General features: G+C 35.3%; 1 protein-coding gene across 1 annotated transcript; it reads left to right on the top strand.

The window, feature by feature from the left end:
- The first annotated feature begins 1,651 nt into the window (after positions 1–1,651).
- Positions 1,652–27,743, top strand: hif1aa (hypoxia inducible factor 1 subunit alpha a). Its single transcript, XM_056470964.1, has 15 exons — positions 1,652–1,874; positions 14,003–14,193; positions 14,281–14,426; positions 15,661–15,745; positions 15,828–15,940; positions 16,474–16,673; positions 18,333–18,439; positions 18,531–18,678; positions 18,781–19,022; positions 21,489–21,655; positions 21,763–21,855; positions 24,057–24,289; positions 24,404–24,506; positions 26,543–26,651; positions 26,740–27,743. Exons 1-15 carry the CDS (start codon positions 1,846–1,848, stop codon positions 26,901–26,903), a joined length of 2,130 nt encoding a protein of 709 aa, XP_056326939.1. The 5' UTR covers positions 1,652–1,845; the 3' UTR covers positions 26,904–27,743.
- Positions 27,744–27,957: the final 214 nt, after the last annotated feature.

Here is a 27,957-nt window from a genome sequence, read left to right as displayed (position 1 = left end):
TGAATTATTTAGTTTGACATGTTTACTGTTCCAATTGTTTCAAAATGTTTCCTAAAATATATGTTGTGTTCAAATGGGAAAAAAGTTATTGTTTTTTTTTATCAGACATTTAAAAAGAACTTATTTAAGAACAGTATCACAATACCGTGATCCGCAAAACTGTGATATCTTTATCCAACCATCAGAAACTAACACTGGCCCATGCCTAATTGTCAGTTCATTCCACTGTGGCAAGCGACTGAGCCAAAGGAATGTGCGACACCTGAAACATTTAAGTATGTATTCTGCTAGTTATGTACTATTAATAATGCTTGACTCTTTATCAGACAAAGAACCATATAGGATATTGTTGTAATAAACCTGAGTAATACTTAAAAGAGTTTTTAATCAGTATTTCAATGACTTCCCTATAAATGGTTGGCAATGTTTTTAAGTTTCTGTAAAAATGCATTCATTTTTTAACTTGTGTGGTAAAATTATGGACTTGAAAGTAAGCACTGAGGTAAGACTTCAACCTGTTTGACCAAATTTTTGCCTTGCCACTGATCCACACAAATGTTGTGGCTGGTTTCAGGGAAATATTTCTCAGGTTTTTCCACTGAGCTGAGACACTGGATATATGCCGGTCTGCACGTCTCTTCTTGGTCACAGGGCAGGATTTTGGGGAAAGAACATCCTACCAGAATTTTTTTTTTGTGCCTGGAAAATGTTGAAATGCCTCTTTCAACATAGAAAAAGAAAGGGACCCATTATAGTTGTTACATGTCATTAACAAATGTCAGTTATACCAGTGTAAACTTTAATTGGTAAGTAATACTGTAGCATAGTGTTATTAAATTGTGGGATCTGAACTTTTATCCATAACTTTTATCCACGTTTCATCCATGAACATATTGAATGAATGGCAATGTGAAATATAGATAATGAAATAAGTTCTAGTGGCAAATTGTACAACTATATTGTTTTAACACACATACAGTACAGCATAATTAAGTACACCCCATTTTGAAAATGAATATTTGTATCCATTTCTCAGTGAATATAGGCAATGTATTTTGGTGCATTTAAACAAAACAGATTTATTAAACATATATTTATGAAAATAATATTTTGCCAATAATATATTTAGAAATTTTAAAATAGTACATAGAAATTCAAGTGAAATATTGCAAATAAAAAAATTCAACCTACAAAAAATTCAACTAATTTTTTCTTTTTTTGCTTCTTGATTTTTCCTGTTTTTTAAAATTGTACAAATTTTATATTTCTCGATACCATATAAATTTGGGTGAACTAGTTTTTGGACCATTATCGTATGTTATTTTGTTAGATAAGCTCCAGATTTGGCTTCAGTACTGACTAATCTAATGTTTACGAACAAATACAATATTGTATAGCTTTCTATTAAAAATATGAATTTAAAAGATAGATTTGTGAGGGGTGTACTTATATATGCTAAGCATTGTATAGTATAGGTTGTTGTCTGCTTTGTATATCCAGTTATCTTTATTGTTTCGAGCACATCCAGCATCAGCGAGCGCGGGGTTGCTTGCACGGGAGTGTATAATGGACATTAGAGATTCACGTGCCAAAAATATCCTCGCTGGAGCACCAGCACCGCCGCGCGTTCCCGACTACTCCAAGGCATGTGACTGCGCGCCCACGCGAACCGGCAGATGCGGAGAAAGCGAGAGAGGAAAGGCGAAGCATCACTTGAACTTAATTCAACTTTATCGCTCGAAAACTGGAACTCCTGCTGGCCATATTGCTTAGCACACACAGGACTGACAATCAATTGAGCGAACTAGGTTTTTATTCGTGTTTATTTACTCGAGTGTTTTGACCATGGAGGCTGTCGCACCTGGGAAAAAAAGGTAAGCGATGACCACTTTCTGTTCAGATGTAAGCTTGTTTTGCCAATAATTCTGTTTTCTGGCTTGTTTATAGATGCGCTCGGTAGTCTCTCTTCATAATTTCTCCCTGATGATCTGTTGTCGCATTTATAATTCATACCTCTATATGAATGAAACCATGAACCGCGAGTGTTTTCACACAGCCGACCGCGATGTTATGATCGCAGACTTCAAATTGAATTATAGAAAAATCACTAATATAAAAAGTTGGCTTTATCGCAGCTGATTTGCGCATATGCAAGACTCGTTTTTATGAATGTTTGATAGTGAATTAAACTACAAGCGTCTGTTTTGGATGTCAAAAGAGTCGATAAATGAACAGAGCAGAAAAGTCTACAAGCTTTAAAAAGTTACTTTAAAAGCACAATAGCTAAACATATTACTTGACGGAGGGTTATTAAAATTACTTAAAACTCATTCAATAGCTTAACAAATATACATATTTGGGTGGGTTAAACGACATTTATTTTTATGTTATTTTTAAAGCCCATTCATGACTTCCCCACACTGGACTGTCAGACTTAAAGCAATACTTTCCTGGAACATTTTGTTTTGCAGATGCCTATAGGGACCATGGGGTGACATAATCACGTCATTACGTAAAAGAATCACTGAATGAATCTGTTTTCAAAACAAACCATCACTGACATGATATTTTCATTTATTTACGTTTTTAAAACTAGATTCACGTTTTGGTCCTCTAAGTAGGCAATGGATTTGTATGTCATTCCTATGTGATTTTATAGCACATGCGCAGTGCTGTAGGATTCCTAATGAACCCACTAAACCTCCTCCACACAACACAGGGTTTGATTGATCATCTCTCCTTTTAAAAATCACTCAGTAGTCCAATGGGAAGATACGGCCTGATGCCATTTAATTAAAGAGTACCGCCAAGTGCTTAAATCTATCCAAGAGCCAGTGTTTTGAATAGATTAAGTTTTTTTTTTTTTTTTTTTTACAAATCAAGGCTAGTTTACGGTAGGTGATATGCACAGTGCTGGACTGAACATGTAAAGGTCATTATTTACATTAGATTAATTGCTTCAAAAGTGATTAAACTCTCTTAAAAAGAAAATGCCCATGCCATAAAGCATTATTTTTTGTTCCGTAACCATCCTTTCAGTAAATGGTGTTTAAAATAACCATATTTTGAAGAACATTCTTATAATTTAGATGATCTTTTCCCAATAAACAAAATGAAATGCATTTTTAGATGTTCTTTATGAAAGATTTGATGCCATTAAAGAACCTGTATTAACATATTATGCATCTTCATTTTATTGACGAAGGTTCTTTGTAAAGATTCTTAATGGAACATGTAATGCCATTATTTTTAAGAATGTATATAAACTTTATAGGGTGGCTTAGTGGTTAGCACTGTTGCCTTACAGCAAGAAGGTCGCTGGTTCAAATCCCAGCTGGGCCAGTTGGTATTTCTGTGTGGAGTTTGCATGTTCTCCCTGTGGGTTTCCCTTCAGGTGCTCCAGTTTCCCCCACAGTCCAAAGACATGTGCTACAGGTTAATTGAATAAGCTAAAATTGTCCGTAGAATATGTGTGTGTGTGAATGTGAGAGTGTGTGGGTGTTTCCAAGTACTGGGTTGCAGCTGGAAGGGCATCCGCAGGGTAAAACATATGCTGGAATAGTTGGCGGTTCATTCAGCTGTGGCGACCCCAGATAAATAAGGGACCAAACCGAAGGTAAATGAACTCAGAAACTGTATAGCTCACAATTTTTAATTAATTGACAATTATTTTATTTCACTGTTTACATGCATTTGAAAAAGATAAAATGTAAAGCTCTCACTTATTTGTCATGGTGCAAACACATGTAGGTAAAATCCTTGGTGCTGCACCGCTGTCCTCTGAAAGCTCTCAGTGTTTTGCTCTGGATCAGCTGACACCTCTCCACTTGGCTCTATGGTAAAGGTCCCCCGTGTGCTATCAGCTTGTGGCCTGTCGTTGCTGTCGTTTGCAGGGGTGTAAAACGAAGCTGAGAAAGGTTAGGCACCTTCTGCACTTATCAAGCCAGCCATTCGTCCTCTTAGAAGCAGAATTCGTAAATAGAAGAGACTTCATTATCAGACAGCTGATGAAGAATGTTGACCTTTGCTTGAGTAATGTCCTGCTCGCCACCTCTTTTAAGTATGTATTTCATTAACAGGTCTGCGGCTGCTTCAGGGCAGTGTTAGCATTTATTTCAAATGTGTTGTAATGTCTAATAACATATCCACAGGAGGATCTAAATGTTGCATGAGCGCTTTAAAAGGACAGGATAATTGCATTAGCCTAGATTCTATTGAAAAGCCGGCATGATCCTATATCATGTTCTGTTAAACACATAACTTAATCTCACGCACAGTGAGTCATTAAGTTCAGAAAGGGAGCGCCAGCTACCAAGCAGATTTTTGATATATTAAATCTGGTTATGAACCTGCTGACTTTGTTCATGCTACAGGTCAAGGTTGCATACGTAGCAGAGATGCATTAAACAGAGATATTTTCCCGCTAGGGTGTGTGTATTCACTGTCCTTGCTGAAATATTTAGAACATAGTAAGTGTGCCTTATGTGTGTGCGTTGTAAATAATGAATCATGTAGTCCCCTGCAGGAAGCAGTTTGTACTGGTCAGAAGGAGGGAAAACAGAGAGCAGGTTGACTGACAGAAAGCTTATTGGATCATTATTATTAAAGCATGCTGAGGGCCACGGCTCGCCTCGCAGAGGGGGCTGTGATCATGCTAAAGGCTCCGTCTGTCTGCTCGCCACAGTCTGGCTCAGCACATCTGAGGCGACGTCGAGAATATTATATCAGATTTCGGAGCGTAACTGTCCCAGCTGCTTTGTTGTAGTATATTTGATACCTCGGGCACCACTTTAATTCAAAACAATCTCATTTAAAGATCTCCTGTGCATACGATTACACTTACTATAAGTGTTCCATTCAACATTTACCTGCAGACAGCAACCTGTGTTCGCACTTGTGTAAAAGAGACTGAACATGAGTTAATGTCCTGATATTATCACAGTGCATATCAGTGCTATCATTAGAATGCTAAATATGTTAAAACACTGTCATTATGGCACTAGTATAAGAACACAGATTTTGTTTCCTTAGTTCAGTGTTTCCCAACCCTGTTCCTAGAGGCACATCAACAGTACATACACTCACCGGCCACTTTATTAGATCCAACTGCTTGTTAACGCAAATTTTTAATCAGCCAATCACATGGCAGCAACCCAATGCATTTAGGCACATGGTCAAGACGGTCTGCTACAGCTCAAACCGAGCATCAGAATGGGAAACAATGGTCTGTGTATTTCAGAAACTGCTGATCTACTGGGATTTTCATGCACAACCATCGCAAGGAATTACAGAGAGGTCAGAGGAGAATGGTCAGACTGTTTTAAGTGGATAGAAAGGCAACAGTAACTCAAATAACCACTCGTTACAATCGAGGTATGCAGAAGAGCATCGCTGAATGCGAAACATGTCCAACCTTGAGGCGAATGGGCTACAGCAGCAGAAGACCAAACTGGGTGCCACTCCTGAACAGGAAACAGAGGATACAGTTTACACAGGCTCACCAAAATTGGACAATAGAAGATTGGAAAGATTAAGACAGTTCTGAAGGCAAAAGGGAGTCTAACCCGGTACTTGTAAGATGTACCTAATAAAGTGGCCGGTGAGTGTATTTTAGATGTCTCCCTTATCTGACACATTTATTTCAGGTTTTGGAGTCTCTTCTAATGTTCTGATGAGTTGATTCTGGTGTTTCATTAGGAAGAGGTTGAAAACGTGTACCATTGGTGTGCCTTTAGGAACAGTGTTGGGAATCACTGCCTTAGTTCAGCGATACCTAAGTAGACTATTGAAAATGCTTCTTTATATGAGGAAACCAACAGGCTAAATTTTAAATCAGTAAGTTATTTAATTATTCTTAAAGCTCTCCTGCTTGTTGTTTGTATGTGTTCAGCTTGATTTTTCTGTGTATACGATGTTTGAGCAGCTCTCACTTGTGCTTTGAATCATTTACTACTTGTAAATGATAACTCATGCACTATTTAGGTTATTCACTGAATCAGAAGATATTTTGTTTCACTTTTAAAGTGAAAGAGATTCTTAGTTTCTTAATATTTCTAGATTTACTTATACTTTAAACTTTTAATATATTGTTCAATTTACAGAATTATAACTTTCAATAAGAAAACTGTTATTCAATGTCATCCAACATATGTTTAGGCTCAAGGACTGTTTTTAAAGTATCAATTTGGTATCTTAAAAATCTCAGATAATACTAAACCCTTACTGCGTGCTTTATCTCCAAAATAAAAACACAATCAAAATGACAGCAGTTAAAACATTCTTAAAGCTCATAGCAATGTCTTTTTATTGACTAATAGAGAATCATCATAATCAATTTAATATTGAAATTATACTATTCAAGTCATTTGGTGAAAGGGTGTCACGGTGGCGCAGTGAGTAGCACGATTCGAGCCTCGGCTGGGGTCAGTTGGCATTTCTGTGTGGAGTTTGCATGTTCTCCCTGGATTCGCGTGAGTTTCCTCCGGGTGCTCCGGTTTCCCCCACAAGTCCAAAGACATGCGCTATAGGGGAATTGGGTGGGCTAAATTGACCTGTTTGTGAATGAGTGTGTATAGATGTTTCCCAGAGATGGGTTGCAGCTGGAAGGGCATCCGCTGCGTAAAACATGTGCTGGATAAATTGGCGGTCCATTCCACTGTGGCGACTCCAGATTAATAAAGGGATTGAGCCGAAAAGAAAATGAATGAATGGTCATCTGGTGAAAGTGTAGTCATATTGCAATATGTATTTATTAAATATATTGCATCATCAGTTTTTTTTTCCAGTATCATGCAGCACAAGTTTGAAATTAGAAAGACTACATAGATTTACATAGAGACTAATTAAACCCCTTCTTTGCATGACACAATAACGTTAGGTATAGAATAGCTGGTTCAGTAACATTGAGCAGCAAAAGTTGTAACTTTTGCAATAAAAAAAGCTATTCATTTATGAAAGTTGTCATCTATAGTCCCTTTCGGCTAATGCTATAACTGAACTAATATTAACAAATTATTCTCATTGTGTTATAGCATCTAGATGGATGTGCAGGATCCCTTGGGGCTTTTTGTCGCCTATTATACAGCATGATGCTTTGTTTGATGTTTTAATGTTCTCTCAGCAGGGGTTTGTGGTTAGCTCATTTTTTTCCACCACGCTACTGTTGTGTATTTATTAGACTTTGTATTGTCTCAGAGCGACATCTGTATCCGAATGAATATATTTTTTACTATTATAACGTATAACCTATAAAAATGACCTTCATGTTCTCTGAAATTTAGTGCTAAAAACTAAAATTAACTGTTAAATGCATTGAAAAGTGTATGGTATGAAAAAAATTTGACATTTAAGTGTTATTAAATTAGCGTTTTTTTTTTATTGTGTTTACGTGAGTGTTAGATGGCAGTCATAATGAACATACACCATTAAATATCCAAATCAGCTAAATTATATCCATTATGATCAGGACCGGATTAACAAATGGGCATTATGGGCACAGGCCCAGGGGCCCGTCCACACTTGGGGTCCCTGCAAGGGGGGAAAAAATGACGATTTTGGAGTGTCTATTTAGGCTTTGTGTAAAAAACGCACCTCGTTGGAATAAACTAGTTCAGCGATTCACACCCTTCACCGTTTGATTGACAGAGACAACATAACTAAAGAGCGCAATAGTCAGTGGCGTATCTCGTAAGACTAATTGCAAAATCTTTCGACGTGATTGATCATGAATCCGGTTCGAATCCAGCGTCTGATAAACACATTCTTCTTTTTTCTCCCACTACATATCAGATTTTGCCTACTCTTCATCACGAGGAAGACAAGTGGGAATCATTAATAAGTGTGTGTACTGTGGAGGATTCAGATTCAAAGAACTGGATTGGAGAGGGGTTATAACCAAATCATGTGAATTATAAGTTTGTAGAAGTTATACATTAAAAATACCCTTAAATATAAATTTTAGTACTGCTTCAGTGAATTTGAACAAGTATATTGAAATCCATTAATTTATTAGTGATTTGTTAGTAATTTATTAATCCACTAGTTGTATTAGTATGTACAAGTGAATGCTTTAAAAATAAGTTAAATCTTTGTAGACTAGAAATATATGTACTGTATATCATTTATTTAAAAAATGCAGGCAATATTTTATAGATTAATTTGATTTAACAAATATTATATTATTCATATTTTTTTTATTCAACTAGAGGGGTGCGGCTAGGTAGGGTGCCTTCAAGACATTGTGCCCAGGGGCCTATGAAATCTTAATCCGGGCCTGATTATGATTATAAAAATCTCCATAAATAACCACTAACTGGTATTGGAAAGCTTAAGCAAACTAACCTAAACCACAAGCCAGTGTAAGGTCACTATGAATCATGTCTGCCATCGTGTCAAGGACATAGTGCTGTGAAGGTTACACAGATATGCTAATAATGGAATTGTACTAGTAATAGGCCTTCAGCTCTGTTGTCTTTTGTGCTACATCTCAAAGTATACAACCATATTAGAACCTAATTAATCCACATTTGCTTCGTTGTGTATTAAATTAATGCGTTGAATGGGAAATGGCTAGCATGGCGCCTGTGTGTTTATCTGTGTTGGTACGTCCTTTTCTACTCTCAGTTATTGTGCTGCTACTCAAACAGCATCTGCAGATAAAGCTCAAACAGTTGGAGTGGTTCAGAGAAGCAGACAGGAAGAGGGGCGAGATGTCAAGGTGGTTTCTACACTTTTCTCTTTCAGAGCGATATAGGTACTGTGTCTTTGTGCAGACCTCAAAGTGAGCTCGGAGGGTTTGAGAGAGTGTGAAAGCTTGTGTGAAAGCTTTACATGCTGCAATGCAAAGCCGTATATCGTCTCAAGAGGGCCTAAGAGAATGACACACATGCATACAAACAGAAAGAGAGAGAGAGAGCGAGAGCAGTATCTGTCCTAAAGCAATATCTGCTCGCCCAGACAGGAAAGAGTGGGTTAAAATGTGATACTTCTCTGTCCTCTAGCAGACAGACAACATGAAGATGAATTATTCTTATATTGCCAAATGTCAGCTAACAACTAAATGCATCTGTAACAGGAAACCATAACATTGTATTTAAAAGTCGTCCAATTAACAAGCAATTTGAATAACTGGAAAACCGTGAACGATCTGAATTTCAAATAAGATATACATTTAAATGTGTTACAATTTAATAGTGCATTATCCTAGTCTCATTTTGCTTCTCATTATGTGCCGATAATAAGATTATTATTCAGTGCTTACAGGCTTTTTTCTTCTGCATCAATTTACACATCTGTAGAGGACAAAAATCAATGTAAAAAAGACATTACATGTATCATTTTTCTTTTTTTCTTCTTTTTTTACACTTTCACTTAGGGCTGGGTGATATGGCAAAAATGCAATCTCTATTCTTTTCCATGTTGAATGATAAAGATATACAGTTGAAGTCAGAATTATTACCGCCCCTGATTTATTCGCTACCCTATTTATTTATTTCCCCAGTTTCTGTTTAACGGAGAGAATTTTTTTTCGACACATTTCCAAACATAATAGTTTTAATAACTCATTTCTAATAACTGATTTATTTTATCTTTGCCATAATGACAGAAAATAATATTTGACTAGATATGTTTCAAGACACTTCTATACAGCTTAAAGTGACATTTAAAGACTTAACTAGGTTAATTAGGTTAACTAGGCAGGTTAGGGTAACTAGGGAAGTTATTGTATAACGATGATTTGTTCTGTAGACTATCAGAAAAAAATAGCTTAATTTTTTTAAGCTAATAATTTTGACCTTAAAATGTTTTTTTTTTTTTATTAAAAACTGCTTTTATTCTAGCCAAAATAAAATAAATAAGACTTTCTTTAGAAGGAAAAATATTATCAGACATACTGTGAAAAAATAGTTCTTGCTCTGTTAAACATAATTTGGGAAATATTAAAAAAAAAACATCAAAGGGGGGCTAATTATTCTGACTCCAACTGTATATTTCGATTTCGATATTTTAGAAGAAAATTTCAGATGGCCTTCAGAGGTTTTTGCATCTGAACCAATCTATAACACCTCTTTATATATTTATGAAAATGGTTGGATTTTGTCCTTGTATTTCCTCATTTGTGCTATTTGCATTAATATGGCCTAAATGATTACAAATGTTAAACGTTTTTTTTTTCTTTTGAAAAGACAAATTTTCCAAAAGAAACAAGGCACAATGTGGTTAAAACATGCTTGATTTTAGTATTGGTAATGTAATGTAGATATATTGAGGGATTTTAGAAACTGAAGTTCCCATATGAGTTTCTCCTACTATATAATATTGCTGTAGGTATATTCAGACACATAGATTATTTTGTGCCCTTCCTAAATAAATAAACATTTATATAAATGTGTGGTACAAATATATATATATATATATATATATATATATATATATATATATATATATATATATATATATATATATATATATATATATATATACACATGTTAAATATTTGAATATTTTTTAAATATTTTATTGAGATGTAACAATAATGGGACAATATAATACATATTTAAACCTTTGTTTGAAAATAACAAACAGTAACAAAACATTTTTAACAAATAAGGCTGATATCAAAAATCTATTAAGAAAATAAATAAGAACAATTAATTGTTGCCATCTACAGACTAAATGATACAACAAACAAAAAATAACAAGCAATAACAAAACATTTTAAACAAATTAGGCTGAAAATCAATCAAAAAAATAGATGAAAACAGTCACTTGTCGCCATCTACAGACTGAATGATATAATCAGTGGGGTAAGTAGCTAAAAATCTTCACCTCTAATGATCTAATTCAGGGTTTCCCAAACTTTACAACCCACAACCCCCAAAATAACAATGCCAATAACTCGCGACCCCAATATCCTCCGAGGTGGTTATAAATATATAAACCTTGCACACACCGGTGCACACACACCAATAGGCCCAAGTCTTTTCATCAATTAATTTTGGAGAACGCCACTTGGAGACTATCCTCCATGTTTAGCTGTGGCCTAATTTATTTTTAATCTACGTGAGTGCCGTAAAGGAGTCAGAAAGTTTAACATAGTGCCATAAAGTCAATCTGACGCTATAGCTGTGTCTTTAATATAATGTAATCACCCCAGGGGTTGCAAAAAAATTGAAAGGCTGATGGCTTTTTATTTGCATTTTTTTTTAAATGTAACTATTACTTTTTTCTTCTGTATAGGTTAATTCTAGTACTAGTTAAATAAAATGAATTTGAATTTTAAAAATCACTAAGCGACCCCCCTCATTGTCCTCCACTTTAGGAAATACTGATATAATTAGTAATAAATTAATTAGTAATCAACATTTATTATGGTTTTTAGTTTTACCTGCCATTCAAAATAAAATGTCATTGAAAAGTTTTTAGAATAAATGGATGCGGGTTGGCACCAAACTGAATGTGACCTTCACATTTGGCAAGTGGATAAAAGCATATTAACAAAATTAAACACGCACTGCCTCATAACAAATGGGATTTTTTTGTGATTCAGATCTTAGGAGACAAAGACAGAGCAAGAGGAATTGTAAATCAAGGAGACTTAATTAAACACTGTTGACATCTCTGAATGGTCTTGTCCACGGATGTTTTATTAGCTCTGCTTTTTCCATATTTACCCTGAGGACAGCTCACAGCAAACATCAGCATGTCAGGAACTGTACAGAAGGATCTTTGTCTATGTGTGAAAGTGCTTTTACCTGCCCATTTTCCAATGAGTCTATGTTAATAAACTGACAGTCTTCAGTTTAGCTGGATTCCACTGCCTAACCCACACAACACAGCTCCACACATACAGTTTAACAAAACATTAAAGGGATAGTTCACCCAAAACTAACAATTTTGTCATTATTTACTCACCATTTAAGTTTTACAAACCTTCATTGTTCTATTGAACACAAAAGAAGATAGTTTGAAGAAAGAAGAAACCTGTAAACATTACGTTCAAAAGTATTTGTTTTCCAACTATAGAAGTCAATAGTTACTGGTTTTCAGCTTTATTCATAATGAAACAATAATGAAACTTATAAAGATCTTGAATCACTTGAGGGTGAGTAAATAGGAACTAAACATTCATTTTTGGGTAAATTGTCTCTCTTTACTAAAAAGCACTGATTGAGAACAAACAATTGCAAACAGTTATTATATTAAACAGTTTTATGTAAAAAAAAAAGATAAATACATGTGTGGCACAGATATTTATATATTATTATTATTATTATTATTATTATTTATATATTATTTTTATATTATTATTTATTTATTATATATGAATGTATTCATTCATTCAGTTTCTTTTGGCTTAGTCCCTTTTATTAATCTGGGGTCGCAACAGCGGAATGAATAGCCTTCCCAATTCACCTATAGCGCATGTCTTTCAACCTGGAGGAAGCCCACACAAACACGGGGAGAACATGCAAACTCCACACAGGAATGCCAACTGACCCAGCTTGAATCAGCGACCTTCTTGCTGTGAGGCTAACGTGTATTATATATATATATATATATATATATATATATATATATATATATATATATATATATATATATATATATATATATATATATATATATATATATATATATATATATATATATATATATATAAAATATGTAACAATAATGTGACAATATAATACATATTTACATCTTTGTTTTCAATAACAAACAATAGCAAAAAAGATGTGTGTGTGTGGGGGGGGGTTATTATTTTAAAAATAAAATGATAATTTTTATTATTGTAATTATAAAATAATTGTATTATTCTAGATTAAACATTAGGAAGAAATTGTTGAAAATACAAATCATCCATTGAAATGCATGCACCAGATCATCAATATGACAATGGTTTGTTTAAATAACAAATCAGTGTCAGTTAATTTTTATCTTTTCCTGTTACATTTGATAAATTGCTGAAATAAGATATATAAATGTGGCACAATTATTGGCATCCTTTAAAATTCATATGATATAAGTATGTTGTATGTCAATTGATATTTCAACATTTACCTCCAATTTCACTGGGATATACATATGAGGAAATACAACGGCCAGACATTTGGTCATTGGTCATAATGGATAGACTAAAGAAAAGAACTGTCAGTTGTGGTAAAAATTTGTTAAAGCTTCACAAAATAGAAAAAAGTGGCTATGAGACAATAGCAAAAACCCAAATGCCGATTTCCACCATCAGGACACTGTAAGTGGTAGACATCATCTACAGTGCTCAGCATATATGAGTATGATCATTAGAGGTGAAGATTTTTAGTTACTTACTCCACTGGTTATATCAAACTTATATGTTATAGTCAAATATTAAATACAAATTTAAAAAAAGGAAAGAGAGAATCTAAATAAAATGGAAAATTTAAGTTTAAATTTTGTAGGTTGTATTTTTTTTTTTTTTATATTTTTCTTCAATTTCATTGTTTTATCTTTCAATTTTTAAATATGTTTGGTGACTAAAATCTTATTTTAATAAATATATCTGTTTACTAAATCTGTATTATTAAAGTTTTGTTTGAATGCACCAAAATACCTACGCCTATTCAATGAGAAATGGATAAAAATATTCATTTTTTAAAATGGGGTGTACTCAATTATGCTGAGCACTGTACATCACCACAATAGTTTTATTACGGGTTTCAAGAAAAAAAGCCTCCATTTTCATCTTTATTTGTTAATATATCAAGGCAAATATCAAAAAGTTAAACAATGAAGACCTTTTTTCCTCAGCCTTCTTTGCTAATATTTACCAATATGATTGAAGGGCACTGTCCTCTCAACATTTGTTGTAGCTTCCTTAATAACATTGCATTCTGCTGGTTTATATGCTGTGAAATACATGTGTGTGTTTTACAGCGCTATGATGTATTTTTTTGACAGTTTGACAGATTTCTGACACCACAGGCCCCTGAGCATGGTTTATATATGTCTGTGTTTGTGATAGGGTGAGTTCTGAGCGAAGGAAGGAGAAATCCAGAGACGCAGCACGTTGTCGGAGAGGAAAAGAGTCTGAGGTGTTTTATGAGCTGTCCAGAGAACTCCCTCTCCCCCACAGCGTCACCTCTAACCTGGATAAAGCGTCGGTCATGAGACTGGCTCTCAGTTACCTGCGCCTGCGTAAACTGCTGAACAGCGGTGAGAGAGGATGAATGGGCGGTGAGATCATGCCCTCTCCTGTGTTTGATGCTGACAGCCTGTGTTCATCTCTGTCTGTCTCTCTAGATGTGCTGGAGAAGGAGACTGCATTAGACACTCAGTGGAACGGTTCATTTCTAAAAGCTCTGGACGGGTTTCTTTTGGTTCTTTCGGCTGATGGCGACATTGTCTACCTGTCAGAGAATGTCAGCAAGTGTTTGGGCCTTCCTCAGGTGATTTTAAGCACACTTCAGATTCAGAATGTGTAGATTCATATATGAATGTGGGTCTTTTTGTTAATTACAATGAATGAGTGTTGGTATTAAAGGGATAGTTTACTCACATTTTACTCATCCTCAAGTAGTTATAAACCTTTAGGAGTTTCTTTCTTCTGTCAAAATCAAAGGAAGATATTTTAAAGAAAGCTGAAACCCTGTAACCATTGACTTCCACTGTAGGAAAAATAAATGCTATGGAAGTCAATGGTTACCAATGATTTTTACCCAAAAATTAAGATTTACTCATTTTTTACTCATCCCCGATTAGAAACCCTTTAAGAGCTTCTTTTTTGTGTTAAAATCAAAGGAAGATGTTTTGAATAAAGCTGAAAACATGTAACCATTGACTTCCAATGTAGGAAAAAGTAATACTATGGAAGTCAATGGTTACAGATTTTCTCCCAAAAATGAAGATTTACTCATTTTTTACTTTTCCTCGAGGGGTTATAAACCTTTAAGAGTTTCTTTTTTCTGTCGAAATCAAAGGAAGATATTCTGAAGAAAGCTGAAAACCTGTAACCCTTGACTTCCATAGTAGGAAAAATAAATACTATGAAGTCAATGGTTACCAATTTTCACCCAAAAATGAAGATTTACCTTTTACTCATCCTCAAGGGGTTATAAACCTTTAAGAGTTTCTTTCTTCTATCAAAATCAAAGGAAGATATTTTGAAGAAAGCTGAAAACCTGTAACCATTGACTTCCATAGTAGGAAAAAAAAATACTATGAAGTCAATGGTTACTGATTACCGATTTCAGCTTTCTTTAAATGTTATCTTTTGTGTTCGACAGAAGAAAGAAACAAAGAAAGATTTAGAACAAGTGACGGGTGAGTAAGTGATGGCAGAATTTATACTTGTGAACTACAGTAAATAATAAAACTCTACATGGCAATATTTTTGTTTAAACATTTAGATTAATTATTTATTTTTCCATAACTGGCTGAAAAGTTTGACCAGCAAAAAAATACAGATTTATACAATTTCAGCCTCAAGAACAATATTATGGGTCAGAAAATAATTCAAAACATGTTAAATGAAGTCATTATAATTTTAAATTCTATAACCCAACATTTCATTGTCAGATATTAAAATCAAACCACTAATGTAACTATGAATATGTACTCTGGCTTTAAAGACGCATAAAATCATATTATTTATGTGTATTAAACCATTCCATTTTCTCATAGATTGAACTCACCGGTCACAGTGTGTTTGAGTTCACTCATCCGTGTGACCATGAGGAGCTCAGAGAAATGCTGGCACACAGATTTGGTAATATTCCTTCTTTCTTTTTTTTTATCTTTCAAGCCAAATAATGTTCCTTAATATCCCTCTCCCCTTTCTCCTCCTATAGGTCTGTCTAAAAAATCGAAAGATCAAAACACAAACAGAAGTTTTCTGCTGAGGATGAAATGCACACTGACCAGCAGAGGACGCACTGTCAATGTTAAATCTGCCTCCTGGAAGGTACCACCCTTTCTTTACTTGTGCTTTCCGTTTAACCCTATGACAGCACATCAATCTGTCCACTGTTTACAGGCAGGATTATTCCATTTCAAATTATGGGTTGCGCTTCCAGTTTGGGCAAACAAGTCATTTTAAATAATATTGTTGAACTAATTGTTTGAGACGTGCTTTTTTTATCCCACATTAAAATAATATTATGCTTTGTATTTTAACTTGATATATTATTATAATTATTAACTATTAAGCATATCTGTGACTTGATTATTTTTCAATAATCATCTACCCATCTGTAAAATTGCTGTAGAAAGACTTTGTTCATGGTCATACATGCTTTGCTAAAAGTAATTTGTTGATTCTGCTACACTGCCTTTTGACATCATCCCAGAAAAATTGCCATCTCAATTCACTAATAGTTTACAGTTTAATGGAAGGTACTCCTATAATTCACATAAAGCATCATGGAGTCTCGTAAATTGGTGGATACAGTTGTCCATGGATCCATATTTATCCCTATCAGCCTCTCTCTGTGACAGGTGCTGCGCTGTTCGGGCCGTATCCACACAGCAGATGGTGTTGAGAAGGAGGTGTGTGAAGAAAAAAACACGTGTTCGACGTACCTGGTGCTCATCTGCGAGTCTATTCCCCATCCAGCGAACATTGAAGCTCCTCTGGATTCCAGAACGTTCCTCAGCCGCCACACTTTAGACATGCGCTTCACCTACTGTGATGAGAGGTAAAAGAACACCTGCACCGCTCAGCATAATATTCAGGGCTCCTGTGCTGACTGCAGCTGCATCTGGCTTTTACATCTGTGCTTTTATTTTTATTCTTGGAGTCACAGATATGGTCCTCTTGCTTTCCACTCCTCTTAAACATCAGAGAGAGCTTCACATTTTTTATGTTTAAGGATAAGAATATTAAGTGTGAAATTAAATTGACAATTTTAATATACTACCATTAAAACAATTGGGGTTACAAAAATGTATTAATGCTTTTATTTAGCTTTAAGGATGCTTTAAGTGACAGCAACACCTTGAACATTGTTACAAATTTCTGTGTATTTAGTTTATAAATGTTTGAGTGTGAGAGATCCTGGGTTCAAATCCCGGACGAGCCCCCATTTGTTACAAAGACTTTACAAAAAGAGGGACACCTCTTTTCTTTAAAATAAAAATATTGTTACCTAGAGCGGTGGATAATTTTTTTTTGCATATTTTTTGCCAACAAAATACCACTATGTGGGCAGCACAGTGGCTCAGTGGTTAGCACTGTTGCCTCACAGCAAGAAGGTTGCTGGTTCGAGTCCCGGCTGGGCCAGTTGGCATTTCTGTTTGGAGTTTGCATGTTGTCCCAGTGTTGGCTTGCGTTTTCTCCAGGTGCTCTGGCTTCCCCCACAAGTCCAAAGACATACATTATAGTTTAATTAAATAAACTAAATTGGCTGTATTGTATGTCTTTGAATGTGAGAGTGTATGGGTGTTTCCCAGTACTGGGTTGCAGCTGGAAGGGCATTCGGTGCACAAAACATCTGCTGGATAAGTTGGCAGTTCATTCTGGTGACCTCTGATAAATAAAGGGACTAAGCCGAAGAAAAATGAATGAATAAATGATAAAATAAGTGTGAATGAAGAAGTGTTTAGGGGTATGATTTTTTTGCTTGGGGTGCAAGAGATTCCAGGTTCAAATCCCGGACGAGCCCCCATTTGTCAGAAGGCGGTAACAAAAAGTGGGACACCTAAGAAAGCCAAAATTATAGAACATAATTTGTTAAGGAAACAGTTTTAAACTAATTAAAGAAACAAAATGTAAATATAGCAGTCAGCAATCAGTGATGTTTTAGATTCATGTGTATGCATGGATATGTAACGTAGTGTAGCAATGTTGGATATACAAAAATAATTAAATATAACAAAACATAAAAAGAGTCCAGTCCAATGCAGCAGTCCACTTTAAATGCCAGTCATATGATTTTTAAAGGGTCCAGGGAGGTCAGCGAGAGGTGTTTCCCATAGCAATTAGTTTAAAGGCAGAGCCAACCCTCAATCTCAACCAGAGGAATTCTGCTAACTCATAGGACTTCACAGTGAATAATGCAGTTTTTTTTTACTGGAAAGTGTAACATTTGCAGTGAAACTGTTACAAATTGAATACTTTCTTATACTCAGTGAAGAAACTGCTTCTGAACCTTTAGAAGTAGGTCATCTAGAGTATTTTTTACCTACAATTTCATAGCTGCTGGATATTCAAACGCTGTTTATTAGAAGAGTATGGATATTTGTAAACACAGTGGTACCATAGGTTAGGATTTATGGCCTGGATTTCTTCGCCATCTGGTGGCGACTTGTGAAATGTGCGGCATCACAGAGCAGCATATGTTTGTTGATGTTTGCAGGATCTCAGAGCTCTTGGGTTTTGATCCAGTGGATGTGTTACAGCATTCAGTGTATGAATACTATCACGCGCTGGATTCAGACCACATGACCAAAACCCACCACAACCGTAAGATCAGATAAATAAAAGTTTACTTATGCAAATCTAAATTAAGATACTTCATAATACTTTATTTGTCTCTCTCTCTCTCCCTCTGCAGTTTTTGTGAAGGGGCAAGTGTGTACTGGACAGTACCGTCTGCTGGCTAAAGCAGGAGGGTTTGTTTGGGCAGAGACTCAGGCCACTGTGATCTATAACAGTAAAAACTCTCAGGCACAGTGTGTGGTTTGTGTCAACTACATCCTCAGGTGGGAATTTACACTCTAGATTTGACCTGAATACCAGTATGTGTATGTGTGTGTGTTTGTAATAGTATGAATTTGATCTGTTTGTACTTTCTTATTCTGTAGTGGCATTGAACAGCCCAAACAAATCCTGTCGCTTCAGCAAACAAACAGCACAAAAATAAAACAGGAAGAACACCAGGAGGAGGTTGAGGTGACCATGGCAGAGTTGAAAGAGAAGGAAAAGGAGATGGACAAGGAAGATGAGGAGTGTGTGCAGCCTGTAGTGCAACATAACAGCCTGAAGGGGGAGACAGAGGCGCTGACTGTAGCAGATCCTGTTCTCACACTGGATATCAACATCACTGGTATGAATACTGCACTTGAAATGTGTACATTTACACTCCAACAGTTTTCCCCTTGCAGTATTGAAAGGTTGTTTGCTTTGATGTTATTAGAAACTATTAAAAGTGCTGTAGAATTTTAGCTAGGCCAGTAGCTTGCAATAGTATGTGGATGCAGCCTTGGGTTTGTAAGCTGAGACTGCATATCTCAGACTTGCAATGTCAGACACAATGCACTCAATAGAGCTAGTGACGTCACTGTGAGGGGCAGTGTTAGGGGTGAGGTTAGGTGTGCGCATTAAAAGCATTGCATGCAGCTCAGCTTGCAACTGCACCCGTTTTGCATCCAGACCTCTCTCGTAGCTTGTGATTCCACTTTGTACTGTAAAAGGAAACGCTATGCACATACTGTACAGTCCTGAGGTCTATTGCACAATGGCATTTTGGGTTTTACCGGGTAAATTCTGGTTAAGTTTGAGCAAACTCAAAGTTTTTGGGCTCAAGATGGTGAGTTGGTTTTGATCGGTAACTTACACTACATGGCTAAACTGTTCCACAGCAGGTTTTATTCTAGATTAAAGATTGTAAACCCCAACTGAACCCATTTTTTTGTTTCAAATTGAAGCCTTTTACACTAAAAACACTTTTGCTAGTAATTTATTAATTCATTCATTTTCTTTTCGGCTTAGTACCTTTATTAATTTGGGGTTGCCACAGCGGAATGAACCGCCAACTTATCCAGCATATGTTTTACGCAGCGGATACCCTTCCAGCTGCAACCCATCTCTGGGAAACATCCATACACCTTCATACACTACGGACAATTTAGCCTACCTGATTTACCTTTTCCGCATGTCTTTGGACTGTGGAGGAAACCGGAGCACCCAGAGGAAACCCATGCAAACGCGGGAAGAACAAGCAAACTCCACACAGAAACGCCAACTGACCACTACCTACTGCGCCATCGCGTCGCTGTAATTTATTCATAGTTTTAAATAGTCTATTAATATTAATAACAGCAATATTATTCAAAATATTATGTAATATTAACATCACTGAGCTGTTTGTGAACCTACATTATAAAATCAGTTGATTGATTTGCACTGATACAAGAAATTTTTTTTACTGTAGCTTTCCGCCTTAAACTTTACCGCATCTGGAGTGTTTATTTCTTCCTTGTAAATACATTCAAATTCCTTATATTTCTGATACTGATTTCTGAATCTTCAACAGAAAAGTCAATTGCTGAAAAATGGCTCAAACTTGGGTTGTGTGATTGGTTTGCAGCATGTGTCACTTATTCAAGTGCATGAGGCCCAGAGTTATTCACAAACTCTTATATCAACCATTGTGCAACCACTTAACCTTCTTGACCTGGTTGGGTTTGTTTGGTTTTGTCAACCTGAAACTTAAGCCGTGGTCACACTGCACTTTTCACCTCATAGACTTCCATTCATACGCATGCGAATGCGACAGACCGGAAGTATAAATTTGTGCGACTAGTTCAAGCTTGGTGAACTCTGACCTAGGAAAATTGCAGCACGTGATTGCGTGAGACCAATAGATGATCAAAACATGACCTCTTTGTACAGAAAATTTAAATATGGAATATCTAATCATCTTGTTTAATCTCGCCCCTTTTCACAGCAATGTATGACAGATTTTTGCAAGCCCAAACTCTAGTGTGACCGCAGCTTAACTCTGCAACCCAGAGTTTGTTCAATTCATTTTGTGCCACAGGCCTCTGTAATTCACCTCTGTTGTCTGCCTTTGTTGTCATGTGCTCAAATCTTTACGTACATGCCTATAGGCTAAAAATACATATACATATCTATACACAGGAAGCAACTGTTTTGAAAAAAAAATATTAGTAGTTCAAATAGAGACAAATATATAAATGTTTTTTATTTATATTTAAAATTATTTAAAAAAAATTTTTTACTTTGAAATGAGTTTTACGTAGTTGCATATTTAATAGGCCATCATTATAATAGGCTAATAGAAATGGGAAACATTGTGAACTGCGGAAAACATATGTGTATGTGACATAAAGCATTTTTTTTTTACTTTTTAGACCTTTACCTACAGAAAAAGGTTTGGTTTTGATGAAGCCCTTTTAGTCTATATATGTAAACCATTGAATTTTATCATATACTACTAATACTCACAGTCAATAAAACAATATCTAAATTTTATACATCTTTTTAAAATAAATATCTAAATATCAAATTTTTTGATCTATAATATTAATAATGCATTTTATTTGAGGTGCCTTTCAAGCACTCAAGATCACTGTATATAAGAAGCAGAATAAAAAAAAACAATAAATAAACCATAAAAAGAAGCATCAGTTACAAAATGACAGCAATAAAATAACACAATAATATTAAAAAACAGTAAACATGTATCTAAATACGTGGGAATTGAAATGTATTAATGCAAATGACTCAACATTTTTAACATCCTTATCTTTTGTCTCTGTCCTGACAGAAATTCCTCTCTACAACGATGTCATGTTGCCCTCTTCAGATGTCCTGCTCCCCCTCTCGCCCCTGTCTCCTCCGTGCTCCTCTCTAAATGACGATGAAGCCTCCACCGGCCATCTACAAAATGACCAATTCCCTTTCCCACAATCCTCTGACTCCTCCAGATCACAGGTGGAGTCTTCTCGCAAGTTTAGCACTTCTCATGCCAATACTTTATATACACTTTCTTTTCGCTCTTCATACAATGATTGTGAGGTGAATTGTTTGTCTGTCTTCAGGTTGATCTCCCGGTGGATTCAGTATTGTGTGACCAGCTAAAACCACATCACGTGGAGAAACACTTTTCCATGGATATAGAGTCCAAGACACAGGTATACGGCACAGGTTGTGTAATGAACCTCTTAAGAAGCAGTCTCTAATTTGTTTTATGAAAGATGTAGAAAGAACAGCTCATACAAAAAAAGTCTCTGCAGTGATTTTCCATGACCAGCAAAAAAAAAAAAATTTACCTGAAAATAGAATATTTGCAGAGCAATGATAAATGTGACTGCACCTTAAAGGTGCCGTGAAGTGCTTTGAAATGTGCAATTTTATTCGATGTTTGACGTAATCTCAACCAAAACAAAAATAAGAGGGTTGGTCATATAGTAGCTCCTCCCCCTTTAAAAAAAACAGCCAGTAGTGTTTTATTTTATCACAGCTCTGCTAGTAAGAGTGATTGAGCTCAAGAGCATCAAATAAAAAGCATATTGAAGAGGGCGGGGCATGTCAGATACTAGAGAGCATTTGATTGGTTATGATTTGATGAGAAACTCACAATTTTGTCACTGTTTTGGAGTGCACTATCCTAAAAACAAATAATACTGATACTAACATCTAAAAAACTTCATGGGACCTATAAGATATACTCTGAGAACTTAAGCAAATATTTCAATGATTGTAGCAACATATTTATATGTTCACAGTATATTGATGTTGGTTAATAGTCAGATTATCAGATTGCAAATGTTTTGTCATATATTCTGATTGCAATTTGAACTGCAATATGACATTTCATCTCATATAAAAACAAAATGTCTAAATTTGTATTTTTAGTTTTGAATTTTTTCAGACCCTTTGCTGTGGTTACTTGTGGTAAAATTTGATTTCACACAGACTTTAATGTCACATAAAAAGTCCAAGCATAACATTCATGATGTTCATGCCAGATAAAAAAAAAGCACAGAGCTAAACAGACCTCTCACTCACTTTTCACTATGTGTATTGATTATTATTATTGCAACAATATTATATAAAATTACTTGTTTCCCCAAACCGGAAGGACAACTCATTTTTACAGTTAAAAACACAGTAAATCTATCAAAAGTTTGTAAAATTTTAATTAAAAAACTCATTTTACAAATGTGGAAATCTGATGCTGTCCCTACCTTTGAAATGTGGGCTAGAGAACTTGGAAATATGTCACACTTAGAAGAACTGAGATTCACACTAAGTGACAAATTGTCCATTTTAACAAGATTTGGGAACCACTCATATTATTGCAGATAAATTGAACTGATATATTTTTACAAGACTATTGTATGTTAATTAAATTAATTTAATTTCATTATTTATTTTATAATAATCTTATAATAATTTTATAATGTCTCTTTTGGTTTCATTGTCCATGTACACCTTGCTTCATTGTTTAAATTTGTCCCAGCCAGGTCCATATTATGATTGTAAATGTTATTCATGTACTGTATGCCTTATTTTATTTTTTGTAAACCTTCCACAAATATTTTGATCGATGTTAGATGGGTGGGGTGGGAGGTAGGGTTTTGAGTTCCGTTTTCTAGTAAGCTAAATTCACTGTGACAGAGTACTTTCAAGAGAACTTTGAAATATGGTCCATCTCCTTCTTATAAAGATTTAGGCGGTACTGTATGTATTTAGGTTTTTGCAATGGAAATGAAAATAAAGAGTTAAAAAAACATGACTTTAAACATGAAGTGAAGCTAGAAGTATTTAATAATTCCAAAATGGAATCACAAATAAATTAAACTTCTTTAATTAAGAACAAACAATTAATCAACATTTAGTACCTCACAGTTTGTGTTTTGTTGCCCTGGTATTACATTCTAGAGAACTAGAGTGATTTTAATACACTGGCTAAAGTCATGAGAGCAATTTATTTCTCTCTCTGTGTCTTTTGACGAATGAAATCAATCTCTCAGTATTTTTATTTTTTGTAAAGTCATACTGCAAATGCCAATTTGAACCCCCCCCCCCCCTTATTAGTGGCAAATAAAACCACAAAAATGACTTTTGCTGTAGTTTCCATTCTTTACCACAGACATTTACCCATGACTTTTACTTCTGAAAAGCCTGAAAATGTGAAAAGGGTCCATTGTTCAGCCTCATTTCTTTATTTTACATTTTCATTTGATTGAATTAATCAGTATCTGTTCATCAAACCCACTTCAGTTTTGTCACAAACCCAGTGGAAACCATGAACCAACACAACATAAAAAATATAGCGCAGCCTCACATGCTCATTTAGTGCTGATGTTTATGATGGTCATTTTTTTAGGGAGTTGGTTTGGATCTGGAGATGTTGGCTCCATACATTCCCATGGATGATGACTTCCAGCTGCGGACTGTTTCTCCAGTCAGGTCCATGTGCTCCAGTCCGTGTTCAGGACTTGATCTGACCCCGTCCAGCAGCACACAAACCAGCCCAGCTCTTTCGGCAGCCACTCCAGACTCACTATCCTGTGACCCCGTGCAGCAGAAAAACAAAACCACAGAGCAGGAGCGCAGCAGGTAAGGCTTTCTGTTTTGCCGATCAGATCTGTGGTACAAATACACTATTAACAAATAAAATACAGTTCTGTTGCCTTTCTCGTTCACTCTCTATTTCCTGTTTCTGTCCTCTAGAGAAATTATTCAAGACAGTGATATTTCTTATAAATGTCAGACCAACCCAAAGCTACTCAAGAGGAAACTCGAGACCATACCGCTGTCTGAAGCAATAAGGCTGGTATGTCTGAGCATGAGTGTGTATTATTGCGTATCTTTCTGGTGTTTGATTATTATCAAGCTTTTCTGAATTACTTTTTAAACATGGATCTAGTGACCTTTCACAATATTATTGTGCTTCTCTGTATTCTGCACTGATCAGTTTCTTGGCTCCTGTCATACACTCGGCGCAATAAGGTGCAAGATGTGTAATTTTCATGTTTTGTGCCATGTTGTTTAAATAGCAAGTCCATTTGCGCCTCTTTGTCAACTCATGGGTGTTCCGGTCTAAAAAGGAGGTGTGTTTAGGTGCATTGTTTGCGTGTTGACATTTTGAAGAACTGAAATAGACCACATCATTGACCAACTAAAAGCTGCTCTAAAGTCCAGCGCAGAGCATGTTAGTTATGCCTCTATGCAGGTTCAAAATTTGTACACATTGCTTAAAACACACAGGATGTACAACAATACACAAATATCTTTACATAAGAAAAAATAAAGGATTAAATTGTTACAACAATTATTATTTTCTTCATAAATAAAAAACCACTGCCTCCATGCCTTCATGTTGGGGGGCTTTTTCAGTTTATTCATGACAGTATGCATTTGTATAATGTTTTTATTATTAGCAGTATTATTTATTATATGCATATTTATATTTGTTTTATAAAAACAAGTTTAGATTTATCCACCTGTCAGGTTTTGGAGACGTATGCATCACCATATGGTGTATAAGAATAGGACATGTGTTTGGATATAACGCTAACCTTTTGATCACACTTCGTTATTATTGCTCATTTATTCGTTTGCTGGAAATTAGAACTGAGTTTAGAAATAGTTTTGAAACAAATCTTTGTGCTTAAAAAACAAAATTAAATGTGTAGGGTGATGGATGTCTTCAGTGGAGTGCTTACAACACTTTCCTTATCCATGAAAGTAAAGGAGTAAAGTAAAGAGTAAAAGTAAAGTAAAGAGAAAGTTAAGAAGCCGGATGGAGGAGGCTTTATCATCGCACTGCAGATGGTCTGTTTAACTGTTTTCTCACTAGTGAAGCATTCAGTTTTTCCTTCTACAAAGTCTGCCATGTAATTAGCAAATGCGCCATGGCTCGACACAACTAACACTTAAAGGGAATGTGAGATGAGACTCTGATTGGTTTAATGCACGTTATGTTTAAAACACACCCATAACTCATTAAGAGAATAAGCACAACCCTGTTAGACTATGTACCATGTCCAAAGCGTATTTTTCCATCCTTAAAATAGCAAAAATGAAATTTGGACACACCCTTAATGCTTTTGAGCCATGCGATTTAGACTTTGTGCCTAGATCTTTAAAATAGAGCCCTTTGGTATTTATAACATCTAAAATGAATTATGTTTGTTTATTTTATGAAAATTTGCTAAATTTGTATAGCAACTATTGTTTAAAACAACATGAACTGTGAAACTGATTTACAATGATTTTGTTATTTGCTTCTTCAAAGAAATAGTTCAAAATGTTGAATTTGCTGTCAGTATTAGGCAATAGCTATTAGCACTTTGATGTAAAGAAAATTAAGAACTGTGTCTCCTGACGATGCATTCATAAAGGGAATATTGCTGTAAATAATGTTCATTTTTTGTACAGATTTCTTTAAAATATTTCTTTAGTATTAATAAAATTTTTTCCTGTATACGTTTTTTGACTGTCAAAATCTGGTAGCCATTGTTTTGCATTTTATGGATCACCAAAAGTTTCAGATGAAAAAAATCTTCTAACATGTTCTGTTGAAGACAAAAAAGTAGCTTAAAACCCTGATGTACTGATAAGTAAATTATCATCATTATTTTTCATTTTTGAGTGAACTATCCCTTTAAGAAGTTGAGAAATACATTGATTAATGCGCATTCAGCTGAGCATTATAGCATATAAAAAATATGGTGTTTAAACCAAACATTTAGACAGGCCTACCATTTACTGTTAATGTATGGTATTTGGCTAAATGCCTCTGTGAATGATGGTAAAATTGGTGCAAAAACAGTTTATCATAGACTGTTGATGTGTGTTTTCTCCCAGGGGTCTGTGCTGCAGGTTGTTACTGATTTTCCAGAGAAAAAGGTCCGCAAAACAGATGTTCCATCATCAGAAGGAATTCGTCACACTACGATACTGTTGCTGCCATCCAGTACGTCACCCTCAGTCTGTGAAATCCTTGCGAATGTTGTGAGGCCAGTTGTTTTCCATTTAAACAGTAAGTAACTGCTCTTTTTCAGATGTTGCGAGTCGGTTATTGAGCAGATCGTCAGAGGGCGGAGCCATAGCTATGCCCCTCCCCCAAATCACCCATCACGACTGTGAGGTTAATGCACCTGTAATTGGACGACAGCACCTGCTGCAGGGGGAGGAGCTTCTGTGTGCCTTGGATATAGTTATTTAAAAAAAGCCATACTCATGCTTATTCATCAATTATCAGTGGCATTATGGATTGAATTCCATTCTAAAGAAACAGTGGTGAGCAATCATAACAGCTGGGTTGCTTCTGCTTTTAATAAGCAGATGGTAAATACATGCTGGACATTAAAGAAATCGATAATTAATGACAAGGGAAATGTAAAACAGAATTCGTAGAGCAATTACGAGCTGTGCTCTTGCAGGTTAGACATACGCACAGAAGAGAATATATATATTCTATTCTATATAAGATTGTATTGTGTGACAGCAGCAAAGAATTTTATTGCACAGATGACATGAATTTACCTTCAGCTTTCAGAAAATGTTATTTTATTAGCTCTGCTGTTTTTATAATTACGTTCAAGAGATGTCTAAATGTTTTCTCTGTTCAGGTCCAATGTGAAAATGTGGATATATTTACGTGTAAATGTTGTGAAATGTCTAATTTGCGTTTATTTTATTTCGTGAAATATATTATACAGCATTTGAGATTAGGCAGCATATTGGTAGAGCGACCTGCATTACTACCTACTACCTAAATGTTGAACTTCTCTCTTCCTGTTGTTGTTGTCACTATAATTGTAGAGATTTCTATTTAATTAAATCTCTCAATATATCTAGGGCATTAACGTGTTATAATGTACTCTTGTGTTCCTGTATTTTGAGTTTCCTGTGTTACATGAACAGTGGCGTACAGGAAGCAAGCTGTGGTGTATTCGCTGGTGTGTGAGTTTTGCCACTGTGTGTTTCTCATGTTCTTCCGTGTTGTGTCATTGTCTTCAGGAAATTGTAACGTCTATGACAAATAAAAGTTTTTTCAACGACATTAGGCCCTCAAATATCAGTCCTTTTAATTTAAAGCATTCAAAAAAGATAATACATGTAACAGCGGTGTGTCTGTAAATATACACTACTATTTACTAAAAATCCCCAGTCAGCTGTTAGTGGTATTATGTGGTATTAGGTTGACAAAACTTCAAGGAGAACAGTATTTGCATTTTGCATTGTGCCAAGTTTGACAGAGAAGGGTTACAGTGTGG

This window comes from Danio aesculapii, chromosome 13, assembly GCF_903798145.1.
Source record: "Danio aesculapii chromosome 13, fDanAes4.1, whole genome shotgun sequence".
Classification (NCBI taxonomy): domain Eukaryota; kingdom Metazoa; phylum Chordata; class Actinopteri; order Cypriniformes; family Danionidae; genus Danio; species Danio aesculapii.
The sequence above is the reverse complement of the archived record's forward strand: the minus strand, read 5'-3'. Positions and strand labels throughout refer to the sequence as shown.

What these genes read in the sequence shown, in the direction of transcription:
- hif1aa (XM_056470964.1), top strand. Translation starts at nt 1,846, where the DNA reads ATGGAGGCTGTCGCACCTGGGAAAAAAAG. An exon ending in ATATAGAGTCCAAGACACAG is followed by an intron (nt 21,856 to 24,056) that starts GTATACGGCACA and finishes TCATTTTTTTAG; the next exon opens with GGAGTTGGTTTGGATCTGGA. An exon ending in TGTCTGAAGCAATAAGGCTG is followed by an intron (nt 24,507 to 26,542) that starts GTATGTCTGAGC and finishes GTTTTCTCCCAG; the next exon opens with GGGTCTGTGCTGCAGGTTGT.